Source organism: Symphalangus syndactylus, chromosome 15 (assembly GCF_028878055.3).
Source record: "Symphalangus syndactylus isolate Jambi chromosome 15, NHGRI_mSymSyn1-v2.1_pri, whole genome shotgun sequence".
Lineage (NCBI taxonomy): Eukaryota > Metazoa > Chordata > Mammalia > Primates > Hylobatidae > Symphalangus > Symphalangus syndactylus.
In genome coordinates, this window is record NC_072437.2 from 72,295,023 (window position 1) to 72,312,673 (window position 17,651).

The 17,651-nt window shown below is 42.7% G+C and overlaps 1 protein-coding gene and 1 long non-coding RNA gene across 4 annotated transcripts in view; one reads left to right on the forward strand and one right to left on the reverse strand.

Moving 5' to 3' along the window:
- Positions 1–5,057: 5,057 nt before the first annotated feature.
- Positions 5,058–13,177, reverse strand: LOC129463446 (uncharacterized). Of its 2 annotated transcripts, XR_010116001.1 has the most exons (4): positions 13,040–13,177; positions 9,076–9,240; positions 7,588–7,737; positions 5,058–7,425 (listed from the first exon to the last, which is right to left on the reverse strand). It is a non-coding gene; the product is annotated as an uncharacterized lncRNA (long non-coding RNA). The 2 variants fall into 2 exon arrangements; XR_008651183.2 differs by lacking the exon at positions 5,058–7,425 and having other exon boundaries at positions 7,442–7,737.
- Positions 13,105–17,651, forward strand: part of MICU2 (mitochondrial calcium uptake 2) — a 113,380-nt gene continuing 108,833 nt past the window's right edge. The window contains exon 1 of one of the 2 annotated variants that reach the window (XM_055244002.2): positions 13,105–13,398. In XM_055244002.2, coding sequence (XP_055099977.1) covers positions 13,189–13,398 — 210 coding nt within the window. In that variant the 5' untranslated portion in view covers positions 13,105–13,188. The remainder of the gene's footprint in view (positions 13,399–17,651) is intronic. The other variant, XM_055244003.2, reaches the window with a different exon arrangement.

Consider the following 17,651-nt stretch of genomic DNA (forward strand, 5'->3'; position numbering starts at 1 on the left):
TTCACATGGAACTGATATTTAACAGTCTTGACTGTAAATGAACCTAAACCCCTCGATCTTTAAGCTGTCTTTTCAGCCTGTGTCCTTGCAGTCAGTGGAGGTTAGGGACCGCAAGTCACCCTTTTCTGAAAAGAGCCTTTTATATAGACCTTACCAGGGATTGGTTGTCAGCTCCAGGCCAGACCCTCCAGGAATGGCACACAGGCTACTTGTCGGGGGATGTCATGAAAGGAGGAAGTAAAATATGACAAAGGACAAAAGTATTCACTGCACAGTATTGCCTAGGGTCAAAGGCCTTTCCAGTCAAAGACAAACAAAAAAGATGGACACTTTTTTCCTTTGCTCACACTTTTGTTTGGCTTATTTCTTTCTTGGTCTTTACTTTCAATGTGAAGCCTTTTTTTCCTCTTTTTTTTTTTTTTCCTTTTTGGTTTCATTGACTCCATACAGCCACTCTTTTGTAAAATTGAAAGCAGATCTATCCCCAATAGGGATTCCTGAAAATTTTCCAGTCCCTCAATATTCTAGGGACATAGTAAAGGTTATATTTAGATGCCACACTGCATTTCAGGGAAAATGTGATTTTCCCTTAAGAGTTTGCTTCCACATCTCCCACTTACACCAAATACACTTTCAAGTTAATAAAAGCTCTACCTGCTGAGGCAGCAAATCAGGCTATAATTAAAAGGGAGGAAGCATTTTACACAAGAAAATGTGTGGTTTGGTTTAAGCGTAAATATGAAAAAAGGCATGAAAGCTGATAACAAGATGTAATTTGTATTCATGGTATTTATTTATTGAACAAACTGTTAGAAGAAAACTTGTTTTAACTATTAACTTACTATATTCTAATACGTCTTTAATGTTTCACACAGCTACTGCATTGGAGCTTGTAAAAATAACTTTAAATTCCAATGTCAAGTGGAGCATGAGGATTTGGTTTCATTTTCAAAACTGCTTTGCTGAGAAATATACCCTAAAAAGCAATTCTCATTTTACTTCCTTACAGCTCCAACAGCTGCAGGACGAATTATAAAATGTATTTAACCCAATCTGAAAGTTAGAATTTTGATCTCTGAAGAAAGTATTTTTGAAGAGTCTCGCACATGCCAAAAAAAGGATTTAGAACTTTGATAAGGCTTCAGAAAGTAAGCAGCACTGTGAAATTTTGACAAAGAGCTACCTTCTTTTTTTTTCCCAAGAATGCTTCAGATCTATACTATACGATTCAATACTGTATTATATATGGATGAGTAGTACTTTATCCTTGAATTTTTCATCCTTCTGGGCACATCGTATTACCATAGACAAAAAGGTATTTTATACAAACAAATTCAAATAAGCATTTATCTGTTCTTCAAATAAGCAAATGTTAGACACTTACATACACACCAGCATATATATTTATGTTTTCTGAATATTCATTCAGAATGATTATGCTTTCAAACACTATGTATCTTTCTGAAACTGCAGACAGCCCTTTGAGGAGTGGCTGGTTAATAAGGACACACAGCCATGGTGATTTGTCAAAGCCTGTCCCAGGGGAACATTACAAATCTCTAGGGAAGGATGGAAATGGTTTACAGCACCTTCTGTATGGACTGGTGGCCTTTAGGATGCAGAGCTGCCTTCCCATGCAATACTGGCAGCCTTAAGATAGGGCTAATGCCATGTCCTTATCCGCACTTACAGTGCTGTGTCCTTCATCATTGCCATCATCTTTGGAAAAAAGTCACAATAGAGTGTGTCAGTATGTGTTTCTCCGCAGCTATGATAATTTCAGTATTTGCACTAGGGGGAAATATACTTAGACAATTCTTATAATAAAAAATGTCACATGTGCACATGTGCTATCTCACTGCTTTTCTCCTTTTACTTTATTAAAAGATTTTTAATGAAATTCATGAGCACTATGTTCTGCCTAAATATTATCTTAGGTTATTATGCTTCTCAAGCTATACATTTGAATGAGAAATTACATGTTTCTTACAAAATGATTGCAATACATTCTGAGATCCTTTGAACTGAAATATAGAAAGTATGTAACAAAAGATGCGTGCACCATCTAAATACACCTACAAATTTGTTTCTGCTCTCTAATTGTTTAGTATCATAATGTCCCCTTTCCTAAGTTCTCCTGTTCCATTAGTCTCATCTGATTCCATTTTAAATTTAACACTTTAAATCAACACATATACTAATATCTTTATTCATCAATCAACCAATAAATACTTCTTAAAAATTATGAGGAGAGCTACCAAAAATCTAGAAAACATGTTGCAAACTCTCGAGAAGATAATATCCTAACTGAAAAATATGACAATACAAAAATTATTGGCTGGGCGCGGTGGCTCACGCCTGTAATCCCAGAACTTTGGGAGGCCGAGGCGGGTGGATCACCTGAGGTCAGGAGTTCAAGACCAGCCTGGCCAACATGGTGAAACCCTGTCTCTACTACAAATACAAAAAAGTATCCCAGCGTGGTGGCAGGCACCTGTAATCCCAGCTACTCAGGAGGCTGAGGCAGGAGAATTGCTTGAACTGAGAAGACAACGGTTGCAGTGACCCGAGATCCCCCCATTGCACTCCAGCCTGGGCAACAAGCACAGGACTCCATCTCAAAAAAATAAATAAAATAAAATGGTAAACGTCTACATATTTTAAAATATCTTTATATCAGCTTCTTACCAAAAAATATTTGAGACATCTGAATAAAAGCCTAAAAAGGAATTGTTTTTATTTTTTAGCAAGAAATTGTGGTGTCGCAGGAAAACAAAGGTAGGAAATTAGAATAATGCAGATCAGAAAGCCCATACAATTACTAGACATGAGCCACAGAGTCAGAACTGAGGAAAACATGATCGCAACGAAGACGCAGAGTGTCTAAAAGAGCAGGCTGGGTACAAGGTGAGGGGTCTTTTATTATCACCACAACTAAGAGAAACTTCCCCTATTGATTCTTATCAGGGCATACAATATGGCTTACTGAGCAAAAGCCTCAACAACAGTCATTTAATAATATAATATTGGGTTTCATTTTGCTGTGTACAACGTTCTTCAAAGTAATGGCAATGATAGACAGTAAATAATTGAGAGCTGCATTGGAGAATTTACATAGGGAATATTAATACATAGCCAGTGCATTAGTCAAGGTAATCCATGCCAGCTGCTGTAAAAACCAACCACGAAAATCTCAGTCTCTTAACACAAGAAAGTCAGTGAAATGTAGATTGTGTGTTTCTCCTCAGCAGCTTTTCGTCAACAAGTGACCTACCCTAGCTATTCCTGCTGGCATGCATGGCCTCTAAGAGCCCTGCAGAAGACGAAGAGATGGGGCATGGAGGAAGGTACATTGGCTCTTAGCTACTTCGGCTGAGAATGGACACAGTCAGCTCTCCTCACATGCCATTGGTCAGAGTGTGAGAACATGGCCACACCTCACTACAAGGGAAGCTGGGAAATATATCTTCCGTGTGCCCCAGAAAAAGAAAATAAAATGAGATTTGGTGAATGTATAACACTGTCTCTGCCACAACTGAGAATGCCAGGCTGAGGAGATTGGATGTGATGTAAAATGCACTAGCCTGGGGTTCTTAAAGGGGAGTGTAATACCACATGGGGTAAACTAATGGTATGAGAACAAAATATTAAAACTTCTACGCATTGTTAATTTTAATCCAACAACAAATATGTACATTATATATATTATATATAATAAATTACATATATTATATATTATATTATATATTATATTATATATATATATATTTTTTTAAGAACTATAGGCTGGGCATGGTGGCTTATACCTGTAATCCCAGCACTTTGGGAGGCTAAGGTCGGTGGATGGCCTGAGGTCAGGAGTCTGAGACCAGCCTGGCCAACATGATGAAACCCTGTCTCTACTAAAAATACAAAAATTACCTGGGCGTGGTGGTACGTGCCTGTAATCCCAGCTACTGGTGAGGCTGAGGCAGGAGAATCGCTTGAACCTTGGAGGCAGAGGTTGCAGTTAGCCAAGGTCGAGGCACTGCACACCAGCCTGGGTGACAAGAAGGAAACTCCACCTCAAAAAAAAACAACAACAACAACAACAACAAAAAAAACCATATCTATATATATTATATAGGCCCTAAGTAAGATGGCCTCATGTCATGATATGCAAGACAAAAGAGTATAAGTTCTGTGACTTGAAGGATTCATGAGAGGTGTCCTTACTTGACGGTGAGCTTTCAATAAATTGTTAAGGGTTGCAGTTTCTGTGCACCCAGTTAGGTGGTTTTTACCAGTTATATTATCTAATGTTAACGAAAATAAGCCTGATGAGAATGGATACCTGAATTTTTTTTTTTTCTTTTGAGACAGAGTTTCACTCTTGTTGCCCAGGCTGGAGTGCAATGGCATGATCTTGGCCCACTGCAACCTCCGCCACCCAGGTTCAAGCGATTCTCCTGCCTCAGCCTTCTGAGTAGCTGGGATTACAGGCACCTGCCACCATGCCCGGCTAATTTTTTGTGTTTGTAGTAGAGACAGGGTTCCATCATGTTGGCCAGGCTGGTCTTGAACTCTTGACCTCAGGTGATCCACCCGCCTCGGCCTCCCAAAGCGCCGGGATTACAGACGTGAGTCACCGTCCCTGGCCAATATCTGGCTTTAAAAGGGTCCTGTGAAAACTCTACAGACGGATGATGCTAAAACATTAAAATGCCAGTGAACAAGAACAAACTAGCAGGGCTCATGCTTCTGCTCTCCAGCTTTATTGTAAGATAGAAACAACTGTCTAATCAGACAAAATCAGTCCCCAAAAAACGTAATTTGAAAAAAATGATTTATATCCACTATCATTAATAATGAACCTAATCCTAAATGTACATTAAGCCCTAAGATATTAACTATTAATGGTATGAAGCCAGAATAAGAACTCAATACTACTATCCAAAGCATGAAGACCAGCCTCTACAAATACATTTTTTTCCAGGAATATTCAATCCAGTACTTGACAAAATTTTACTCAGCTTGCATATTCATAAGTCCCAAGTGAGAAATTCACAAACCCCATTGAGAAAACAGGAGTTTTATTACAACAGGTTTTTCCCATTTTAATAAAAATCACTAAGATAACATTCATTCATTCAAGAAGTAATTACTAAGTGCCTACTGAGGGCTAGGCATTGTTGTAGGCATCACAGATTTAGGGATGCACAGAATATCCAAAACTGACTGCGCTCCTGGAGCTGACATTTTAGGGCAGTGGTTCTCAGCTGAGGGTGATTTTGTTCCCTGGGGGATATTTGCCAACATCTGGAGACATGATATTTGCTTTTCACAGTTGAGACAGGTTGGAGTGGGGGTGCTACTGGCAGGTGTTATGTGGTGGGTAGAAGCCAGGAATTCTACTAAACACCCTGCAGTTCACAGCACAGCCCCCTACCCCCCAACAAAAAAAGAATTCTCTGTCCCCACATGTCCAATACTGCTGAGATTGGGAAACTACCAATGTTTAATTTTGTAAGAACAAAATGGCTAACGTATCTAGTCTTTACAGTACTCCGGAATAAGTCGGAATGTGGCCATGAAATGCTTTTTCATTTCATTCGATGGCGTCAAAAAGTCTGAAGACTTCAGAAGACAAACGTCCCCCAAGTGGAGGACGGAAATGTCATAGGAATACCAACAGGATATTTCGGGCCTGCAGTCAGAAGTGCGCGGCACCCCAGCAGCACCCTCCCCACTATGCCCGGCACCTGCCAGACCCCTGCGTGAGAGCAGGTCACACCACCCATGCGCCCAAGAACACGCAGTGACCAGCAGCCTCGCAGCGACTGCCTCCTCACCCAGCGTGCGACTGTGTCCGGAATTGGTGGGTTCTTTGCTCTCTGACTTCAAGAATGAAGCCACGGACCCTCGCAGTGAGTGTTAGTTCTTAAAGATCAGGAGTGATGCTTCAGACCTTGGTGGTGAGTGCTACAGCTCTTAAGGTGGCGCATCTGGAGTTGTTCCTCCCGGTGGGTTGGTGGGCTGGCTGATTTCAGGAGTGAAGCTGCAGACCTTCCCAGTGAGTGTTACAGCTCATAAAGGTGGTGCACACCCAGAGTGAGCAGCAATCAGACTTATTCCGAACAAGGAAAGAACAAGACTTCCACAGCGTAGAAGGCGAGCCGAGCTGGTTGCAGTGATGGGCTCCCAGGGGCCTGCTTTTATTCCCTAATTTGTCCCCGCCCACGTCCTGCTGATTGGTCCATTTTACAGAGTGCTGATTGGTTCATTTTACAGAGCGCTGATTGGTGCATTTACAAACCTTTAGAGAGACACAGAGCGCTGATTGGTGCATTTACAATCCTTTAGCTAGACGTAAAAGTTCTCCAAGTCCTCACCCGACCCAGAAGCCTGGAAGGCTTCACCTCTCACGACCACAGCACCTGGGGCTGCACCTGCTCGACCCACTGGCCGGCCTGCTCCAGGGCCCAGTGCACACTCTTCCGGTCCGGGTGCTTCCTCATTGTGAACCCCGCCTGGGTTCTGGCACAGGTCCACCGGTTGAGAAGTGGCCCAGCCCGCCAGCCACCAGCCTGCAGGCCTCAGACACCCCAGGAAGCCAGGGGACCTCTTGGGCCTGGCGCCCACACTCAGAGGCTCTGGGTGGAAACAGATCACACCTCCCGTGCATCCTGTGGCCGCCTCCTGGAAGACAGACCTCCGTGGTCACCCCTTCCCCAAGCAGCCCAGAAGACCCTTTCACTCTACCCAGCTGCTGCTTCTGCCTAGGGAAGCCCCCAGGCTGAGGTGCACCCAAACTAGGTACAGCTCTGCAGTGGACCCCACAGTCCAGGTGTCTGGGCTCCACGTATGAAGCGCCCACCAATGGCAGGAGCTCCTGTGAGACAGCTCTTTGTCTTTGCCAAACATGTCCTGGCCCCTAGGTCTTTGCCCCCATCTGAAGCACTCCCGGGAAACTCTCAACACCCAAAGGTTGCCATGAAGTCCTCACAACTGGAAGAGGTCACTGTGGCTGTGGCCAGAGGAAGTGATGAGGCGAATGAATCAAAGCTGTGGTATCACCTGCCTGTAGGCCAAGCAGGTGGCAGCAGTCTGCTTGTGCGCAAGGCGCAGTCCTGCCCACCTGGGAGTTACCTGCCATACCTGGCTCCACCCTCCTTGCCAGGTCTCCACTGTCTCTAGCTGGAGACAAGACCATAAGGTCATTGTCTGTGAGAGCCACTGAATGGTGACCATCTCTGTATCTGAGTCTCGGAAGTGCAAAAGAAACTCAGGGCAACCCAGTCAATTGGAGAAAGAAGCTCTGGAGAAAAGCCAGATCCTGCTGCCAGATGTCCAGCCTCCTGCCCTGCTGATGGCCTCTGGGTGGTGGTGCCGACACCACGTGTTCACACCATGCTGTAGACTAAAGACAGCTAACCAGCAGACTGGCTTTGGGGAAAAGGAATGAATGATGAAATTGAAATTTTTATTTGGGTTTTTAAGAAACAATAAAAATGTCAAAGCATTTGCATTTATTTAGTGGCTTGGTCTTCTGCACAGTTAAGGACAGGCTATTAAATTCTGGATGTCTCAATGCACAAGAATACATACCACAGACTTGAAAATTTCTGCAGAAATCTTGGGATCAAGTAACATTTCATGAAATTATTTAGATCTTGTCCCTTGCTCCTCTGGATGTGCTGTCTTTCTTAACTCTTCTCTGTCACCATCTTTGATGTGCTTGAGATGTACATTTTACAGCTGAAAAGGAGCAAAGGAAAGAAAGTGTGAATTGTCTCCTTTGGTGGGCTACACTGAACTTTGGAGATATTATAACGGATTTTAAAATACCAATCAAATTCTTCTGACATACACAATCTGTTCCACAAATGTGTTTCCAGAAAAAATATTTTTTTGCAACCTCAACTGTTGTGCTGTCACTAATTTTCGTAAGTGTACTTTATGACAACACAGATCCCTCTCCCTGAAATGTGGAAGTGTTACACAACACTCATACAACAGACTTTTTAATCTTCTGTTAGGGTCCCCCCAGCCTCCTAGCATTTTCAGCAATTTACACAACTTTTTTTCTTCAGTAAATGTTTGTGTCCATTGGATTATAAGCATTATTAAGAAATACAAAAACAAAATATTGGTGTGTGGGTTTTCTTTTAATGAACACTCATCTTTTAAAAATATATAATGAGCTGGGCACAGTGACTCATGTCTGTAACCCCAGCACTTTGGGAGGCCGAAGAGGGAGGATCACTTGAGGCCAGGAGTTTGAGACCAGCCTGATCAACATGGTGAAACTTCATCTCTACAAAAAATACAAAAATTAACCAGGCATGGTGGCACATGCCTGTAATCCCAGCTACTCCGGAGGCTGATGCATGAGAATTGCTTGAACCTCGGAAGCAGAGGCTGCAGTGAGCTGAGATTGCGCCACTACACTCCAGCCTGGACGACATAGTGAGACTCTGTCTCAAACACACACACACACAAATAAAAATAAAAATAAAAATACATAATAAAATATGTAGAATAAAATTATATGAGCCTGGGGGCTATGCCAACATAATCTAATTGAGGGAAAAGGAGAAGGTGGAGATGAAATAAGACTGGCCATGAGTTTGTAATTGTGGAAGTCCAGCTCTACTCATCATTCTAGTCTCTCTAATTTTACATGTATTTGAATTTTTCATAAGAAAAAGCTAAAAAAAGACAAGTATAATGGTTTCATTACCTCAACTAATAGTATAGTCACTCCTTCCATTCAAATTAATATATTTTTGTGAGGTACCTTTTTGAGCTATGACAGTTATCAAAAACTAATGTATAAATTAACTCAACATAACACCAGACCTTGTATCTCATAAAACCTAAATCAGCATTTTCCAAGTTAATGAAGCCAATTTAATCACATAGATCTCACTAAAATACTAACAGTTTTAGAATAAAACATTCATTGCATCTTTAATAATAAAAATACAATTTTATTTTGTAAATACTAGTTCATCTTTACATCACCATTTACATTCTTAATATGTGGCTTTTAACATTTAGTTGTAAATGTGTAGATTTAAGAAATAAACATACATAAATGGGGGGTTACATATTTTTAAAAGTCTTCAGCATAGAGGGCACAGGCCAATGTGTGAGAGCACAGCCCGTGCCCAGGAAGCTCTATCCTATTTGTCCTTGTTGTCTCCAACGTGTGGTCCCATGCCTGGCACATATTTCACATTCGATACAGTTTGTCAACTGAGGAGAAAAAAAAGACACTTTGGAGTGAGTGGCATACAAAAAGAATTTTAGAAGTGTAAAAATAAACTGAAACCCATCTCCTCATTTTCCAACAGGGAGACAGAGGCTTAGGAAGGGTAAAGCACAGAGCTAATGGATGCATGGTGAAAGAAATGTTTTAGGAAGATTGATCTAACATAGATCTATGGGATGCTTCACAGAAGAAAAAGACGAAGCAAAGGCACATGTTAAGAGATGGTCACAATCATCACAGCGCAAGGTAATGGGAGCTGCACTGGGAGGAAGGGAAGGTAATGAGATGCAGATGAGGATCTGAAAGACACACAAAACGCTCCTCTGGGCACTGCTTTCTCACTGTCAGTAAGATTTCATTTTAACCTATTTCTACACATGCTGGTATCAATCATGATACCCAGATATTTTTACTCATGGCCCCAAACTGCACAAAAAGACATAATTAGCAGTTCTTTTGACTCATTTAGGGCCTCTGAGAGTGATTCATACCCTCCGCTACACAATTATCCACCATAAATATAGTTCAACCTCTGACTATTCCAAGCAATGGTTCTTTATAATGTCCATGCATACGCTTTTTACTTCATTCCTATAGGAGTCCAACCTCTTTAACTAATCTTTTGAGATCTCCCATATTTTTTCTCCTCCACCTAAGATAATCTGTCTTAGTGCACATTATTCTGGAATACAGCAGTAAACAATCTTTCAGAATCCAATAGCAATTTTTGTTTTTCTCCCTACACATGCTAAGATCAAAGATGTGTTCGAGTTAATAATTTCTTTTAAAATGGAAATACAAAGGAGTAGATATCTTCAGTAAGAATAACTAGTTGACCTCTTTTGTTCAAGACTAGTAACCCAGAGGGAATCGAAGTTTTGATTGTCAGTAAAAAGGAAAATAATTTGAAGAAGCGTGTGGATAGTGGCTAAGAAAGGCCAGGATAAAGTCTGGGCAAGCAGAAGAAATACACTGGTGGAGCGTCTGAGATTCAGAAGAGGAGCTCAGCCTCAAGGTGGGTGGGGATGCTGAAAGGGAAGCATGAATAACGCCAGTGACAATGTGCAGAGGCACAAGGGGGCTGACAACTGTTCCATAGACTGGAGATCATTGTGTGGCCCCTGCCTGGCCCTCAGGACACTCCAAGCCAGTCCCCAGCTAGCCCTTCTGCTCCAAGCCTGTCAGCACACACTGTATGCGGCCTCCTCCAGGCTCTCACCCTGCCTCAGACCCCAGCAAGTTCCAGATCAAGTCTTCTGTCTTCCCTAAATGCTTTTCTGCCTGTGCCAGCCCACCACACCCTTGCCTCTCTGCACAGTATAAAAGTCAGAGACGATTGTTTTGAAATTCAAGCCTAGCCTCTCCAGAGAAAATAAAGCTCCTTAAGAGCAGTTTTTCTGACATACCACTTTCATTCTTCTTCAGAAAAAAGAGCAGGAGTAAGTGAATTAAGAATACTTTGAAACAATCAGTATTTCCATCCTGTTTTTGTCCAGTTATTTAAAACAGCATACAATGTATAGCTTTAGAAACAGCTTCTTATTTGGGGGTTGGTTTATAAACTGCATGGTTGAAAATACATCCCAGCCCAGGACTTTACAGCTGATGATGAAGAAATGAGCAAAGCTGGAGCCCAAAAAGACCAATATAGTCAATGTGCTTAGACAAATGTCAGCAGCTGCCAAGGAAGATTTCATACTTAGAATGGTTATTCGACTAGAGATTGGTTCTATTATAAGAATTTGTTTCCTCTGCATAAGAAAAGTTTGAATACATTAAATTATAAGTGAGAGTTCTAGATGCCTGGGCACATAATGAAAATTTAAAAAGTAACTAATTACACTGTTTTCCAAGTGGGTTCAAAGGTTTTTGGCAAAATAAAAAGAAGCTTTTGTTTTGAAAATAAAGTACCCCAAAGGAATAATATACTTCTCTATTTCGGATGGAAAAAGCATAGAAATATGAACCCCAGAGTTTCATTTGTGCCATTTATTTATTCACTTATATACTCACTCATTGAATGTCTATTATGTGCTGGGCATTGTGCTAGGTGCTAGAGAAACAGGGAAAAGGAAGACATCTCACCCACAAGGATGTCAAATTGTGGGAGAAAGACAATGTTCTTAAATATGCCACATGTTTTAATAGGAATCTAAACTTATCTTGGGCTTAAGGCAATAACTGAGTAATAGATGTCAGGTTTCATTAAATACCTAGAGGAACTGTGTGAATTAGGCAGTTAGAAGTATACAGGTAAAGACTGTGGTTTCTGGAAATCAAGAATAAGCTACAAGGTAAGACATCCAGGGTGTCCAAACATTTCCTAGAAGTCCTATAATCACCAGGAAACAAGCTAGACATCAATAGTCCAGAAAAGCAGGACATGTGCCAAAGCCTACCAGAGTTAGCAGAGGTGAAAAAACAGTCCAGAGGTTGACAAAGTCAGGCTAGATACAAAAAAGCAGGAAAATCTCTGGATCTGGAATCATGGACATTCTGTTAAGCTCATTTGTGTGCACCGGGCAGAAGTAAACCAAACCTTGACCACAGTAAACGCACATCTGTCATGAGCCTACCATGTGCCAGGCATTTGGCTAGTAACTTTATATAAAATATCTCATTTAGCTCCCCCACCCCAAACTGTAAGAGGGTTGTTCACAGATGAGAAAATTGAGACTCAAAGAGATTAAATACCTTACCCCAAATAGCAGTGATCATCTACCAAATCGTGAGTTATTTACAAATGAGAAAATGGAGACTCAGAGAGATTAAATAATTTGCCCCAAACCACAGCGATCATCCTGGTAGACCTAAGATTCAAACCTTGAGGTCTGGCTCACAAGTCTGTGAAGTGAAGCTCATCTCTCTACTTCCTACCTGGGAAGGCACACTGAAAAGTAAGTCTAGAAGCTGAGGGAAAAGTGAGGAACCTCTGACTGCAGATTAATTTAGACAAGCCGGCTAAGAGAAAGGGAGCAAGGATTAAGGGCAGATAATAACAAAGTGATCCACGGAACTACCACTGAATGATCAAATTAGATTTCGTGTGACAGGTTTTTGTTTTTGTTTCTTGAAGTTTTGTTTTGTGCAAAACTTCAAGACAGCAGTGATTATGTGATTAGGAGTCTTGGTCCCTTTGATGTTGGCTCCGTTACTGCATGCCCAACTAAAGCTTCTAATAGCTGGGGACATTTCAGAGCCTGAACAAAGAATTTATTAAGGAGAGTTACTCAGGAAAAGTGAAGATCAAAGAATGGAAGATTGGAGGCTGTTAAATAAAACCAAGTAGTCTGCCTCAGCTACATCACTTATCACCAATGGAACAGCCAGGACTGAGGTATCGTTCTAAGCCTGCACTAGGGAAAACCTCTGGGTCCCTGATGATAGAGACATGGGGCTGGTGTGCTGCTGTCTCTGACTTTTAGTTCTAGGTAGGATAAGAGCTACTATCAAACCTTTTGTTGAAACTGAATTTAAATACATTATAAGCAAATAGTGAGTGACTGAAATAAACACAATGCCTTGTCTGAGAGTTCTTTTAGCAGAAATGAAAGAATAGTCAAGACTATGAGCATAAGACATGAACAACACAGATGCAGAAGAGACTATTTCAAAAAACGTTTCACAGTTTTACAAGATGAAAAAATGAAAACGAGAAACCTGCCCACACAACCGAGGGCACGATCTTGTTTTGGACTAGGAAGTCATATTATACTGTCTTGATACTCTTCCTGTCATCCCATCCCCACAGCCTTAGAAGGAAGCCCCGGAACCGAAGGCCACCTCTTGCGGCTGCGAGCGTCGCCTCAGCAACCGCACCCAAGGCGCCCGCCCGGTAGGCGGGGCGGAAGCCTGTAGGATGTCGCGAGAGTTCCCGTGCGGTAGGCGGCGGCGCCGGGAAAGAAGCGCCGTGTAGCTGCGCTTCCGCAAAGATGGCGGCGGCTGCGGGGAGCTGCGCTCGGTTTGCGGCCTGGGGCGGAAGACTGCGGCGGGGGCTCGCTGTCAGTCGGCAGGCTGTGCGGAGTCCCGGCCCCTTGGCAGCGGCAGTGGCCGGCGCGGCCCTGGCAGGAGCAGGAGCGGCCTGGCACCACAGCCGCGTGAATGTCGCGGCGCGGGATGGCAGTCTCACAGTCTCGGCACAGGTACGGGACGAACTCCTTCTGCTAGACCCAGTCAAGCTCCTCCCTCCCCTGACGCCCTTTGGCGGGGAGTGGTTTGGCGCTGGGCGGCTCTCCCGGAGCCGTGGGTGGAGGTGCCACTGCGGATCGGGGCGCCCTGCGACTGGTGGGACTCGCTCCTTCCTGGACCGGCCCCCGGCCTGAGCCCCCGAGGGCCTTCGAGGCTGGTGACTGGAGATTCTGCTTCCCTTGGGAGAACCCCGCGGACGCTGAACACCACGGCCCACAAACTGGCCGCACTAATTTAGTGGTGATGAGTGTGGGCGTGTCTTAATTCGAGGCTCCTAATTCAGAATCTCACTGCGCCTCGCCCCTTGCTCCCTCTCTGGTCAGTGAAGTGGCATTCACATCCGCAGGTGGTTTGCGTCGTTACCCCTGTGGGATATACCTTTGTTAACCTTTGCAACTAAGTTTTACGATCTTTTCTTTGTATAGCATGATGAAGTTCTGTCGATTGCTTTTTTAAGTCACAAATGTGTCAGCCATAAAAATTAACCAGTTGATTTCCAGATTTTGTTATTAACTTTAAGGAACATTATTGCATGATTATAAACCTTAATATCTTAGTGGACCATAAGTTCTAAGCAAAAATTGCTCCTAAAACCTCCATCTATTAAAGATAAGAGTCTGCCGGGCGCGGTTGAACACGCCTTTAATCCCAGGGCTTTGGGAGGCCGAGGCGGGTGGATCACCTGAGGTCAGGAGTTCGAGACCAGCCTGGCCAACTTGGTGAAACCGCTCCCCACCCCAGCACCCCCGTCTCTACTAAAAATATAAACAATTAGCTGGGCGTGGTGGCGGGAGGCTGAAGTAGGAGAACCGCTTGAACCTGGGAGGCGGAGGTTGCAGTGAGCCAAGATCGAGCCATTGCACTCCAGCCTGAGCTACAAGAGCGAAACTCCGTCTCAAAAAAAAAAAAAAGGAAAGATTCAGGTTCCCTATTTCAAGATAAATAATGTTGTAACGCATTTGAAAATTTGAATGCGTAGTACTTTAAAATTTTTGTAGACTTAGTAAGTTTTTACATATGAGCTTTTTTGAAAATTGAAAGTAGTATTTTATTTTCTTTTTTAGATTTACATTATGCCTTTCTAGCGAAAAACTCGAGGAACATTCAGATACAACAAAAAAGAGAGGAAAGAAGGCCTTGTGAATTAAAATTAAGTATTGACAAGTGATATTCCTTATTTGTATTAACACATAAATTATAATTATATTGTAAACATATAACGGAAAGATGTATCATCTAGTGTTTTTATAGCATTTTTGTGAATCTTGTGGCAAGAAGTTCAGTGTATTCATCATTAGTTTCTCTCCTCTTGATTCATCCTGGTTTTTTTGTTTGTTTGTTTGTTTTTTGGGAGGATTCTCGCTCTGTCGCCCAGGCTGGACTGCAGTGGCGCTAGCTACCTCGGCTCACTGCAAGCTCCGCCTCCCGGGTTCACGCCATTCTCCTGCCTCAGCCTCCGGAGTAGCTGAGACTACAGGCGCCCGCCATCGCGCCCAGCTAATTTTTTGTATTTTTAGTAGAGACGGGTCTTCACCGTGTTAGCCAGGATGGTCTCGATCTCCTGACCTCGTGATCCGCCCACCTCGGCCTCCCTGAGTGCTGGGATTACAGGCGTGAGCCACTGCGCCCGGCCGATTCATCCTGTTTTTAAGACCCTTAGGTTAATCTTCTCCGGAATATCACTTTAACCACACAGTGTACCCTTCTTCAGAAACCAATAGTGTCTCATTTTGCCGAGAGTAAAATGCACATTTTTTTTTTTTTTTGAGACGGAGTCTCTCACTGTCGCCCAGGCTGTAGTGCAGTGGCGCGATCCTGGCTCACTACAACCTCTTAACTCCCCGGTTCAAGCGATTCTCCTCCCTCAGCCTCCTGAGTAGCTAGGATTACAGGCATGCGCCACCACATCCAGTTAATTTTTTTTGTATTTTTAGTAGAGCCGGGGTTTCACCATGTTGGCCAGGATGGTCTCGATCTTCTGACCTCGTGATCTGCCTGCCTTGGCCTCCCAAAGTGCTGGGATTACAGGCGTGAGCCACAGCCCCCGGCCAAAGTGCACATTTTAAAACTTTGTCATTCAGAGCCTTTTATACTCACACTCTGACCTGACACTACTCAGGCACCTTCCCACTAAAGTGATTGACTCACTATTCCTAGAACAAGACTTAAACACCACTCACCCGCCAGCTGCAATTTGTAGACTCTTGATTTCACTTATCCATCTAATTGTTTTTTTTTGTGGCCCACTTCTAATCTTGCTCCTTTTAAATCCCTGACTTGACTCTAAAAGCTTCACACTAGTGTAGTTATTTTGGATTCTCTTCCCAACTCTCAGCTCTCTTTCCCTGCAGCTTTGTAAGTTTAATCTTAGCTAAAGTAATACAGAAACCATTTTATTATCAATTGTTTTATAAGGTCTGTTGGCATAGCATTTGCCTGATCTGCTGTTGGACTGAGACTGGTTCTCATCCTTGTGCCACCACGGTGGACATTCCTTTCATCATCAGTGGATGAATACAGGAAGGACTGAGAGGACCTATAGCTTGAAAACTTTGCCTTCACCTCAGTGATTGTGATACATTTCCCTAAGAGGTGGGCCTGTTAATTCTCCTCTACCACCACTACTTTAGGGACAGGTGTGCATAGTTGAGCTAGATATATACCAGAATTTTGGCTTGCGATGAATCTTTCATTGCAATAGAATTTTATGCATTAATATAGTTGCATTGGTATTCCAAGTTGGTAAACTCTTCCTGACGTGACCCTATAATAATAGTGAATATGTCCGGCCGGGCCTGGTGGCTCACGCCTGTAATCCCAGCACTTTGGGAGGCCGAGATGGGCAGATCACGAGGTCAGGAGATCGAGACCATCCTGGCTAACACAGTGAAACCCCGTCTCTACTAAAAATACAACAAATTAGCTGAGCGTGGTGGCGGGAACCTGTAGTCCCAGATACTCTGGGGCCTGAGACAGGAGAATGGTGTGAACCTGGGAGGCGGAGCTTGCAGGGAGCCGAGATCCCGCGACTGCAGTCCAGCCTGGGCGACAGAGCAAGACTCTGTCTCAAAAAAAAAAATAACAATAATAGTGAATATGTCCTTCATTTTCAGTCATTACACTTAAGTGCTTTTTTCCAATAAAAATATAAATTTATATTAATGGAGTCCTACACTTTTCTAGTTCCCATTGTGACCAACAGCTTGCATTTGTGAGGGTCAATCAGGAATTAAGGGTAGAGTTTCATGTCATGAAACAATAGAGGAATTGGAACCTTCCTTTTTTCTTTACTTTCTTCCTTTCACAAGTATTGAAATCTTACTCTGTGCTAAACAATATGCCAGGAGCAGGGATTAGAGACACAGTTTATGTGCTTACAGTTTAATGGGGAAGGGCAGTTTTAATACAATGTGATAAATGCTGTGGTAGGGTTACATACTGGGTGCTGTGGAAGCATAGGGAAGAGTATTTCACACAGTCTTGGTTTCCTGAAGGAATTATGTGTAGGTTGACACCTGGAGGGTGATTGCAAGTTTGCTAGGCAAAGAGAAGGGGAAGAGTTTTGTAGGCAAAGGAAATAGCTTTACTGAGATCTGGAAGTAAGAGTTTGACTCAGCAGAGAAAGAGCTACAGAAGATGGGGTTCAAAACTGGGTGTGAGCAATGGCTGGGAATCAGATCATTAAGTGTCCCATAAGCCATGTGACAGGAATTTTTATCTTGAGGACAGCAGGAAGCCATTGCAGAATTTCTTAACCCTCATGGACCCCCATATGTCCATGCATAGAATTTAGGGGATCCATGAACTTAGGAAAAAGATTACATTTTTGTTTTCATTGACAAAATTTCATTGACAAAAATTTTGTTTCATTGTTTTCATAAATTGTTTAATGTTTTCTTCGTTTAATGAATGTAGGCAACAAGCTATAGTGGTATTAAAGTAACTGCCTTTGTCATCAACAGAAATCTCAGATATTTTCCTACCATATTAGAGTTGTTATTAGTATCTCCGAGTATCACTTCTTCAAAATGGAAGCACTTTTTAAACCTGCCACCATATCATGTTATTTAATGCATAAATAAGTCCATGTAATACTATATCACAAATTTGTTTCTGACCTTGGAAAGAGTATTGGGACTTGAGTAAAGGGAGTGAATTGAAAACTAGATTTAGGGAGCTGTTGCAGTAATTCAGGAGAGAGTTGATG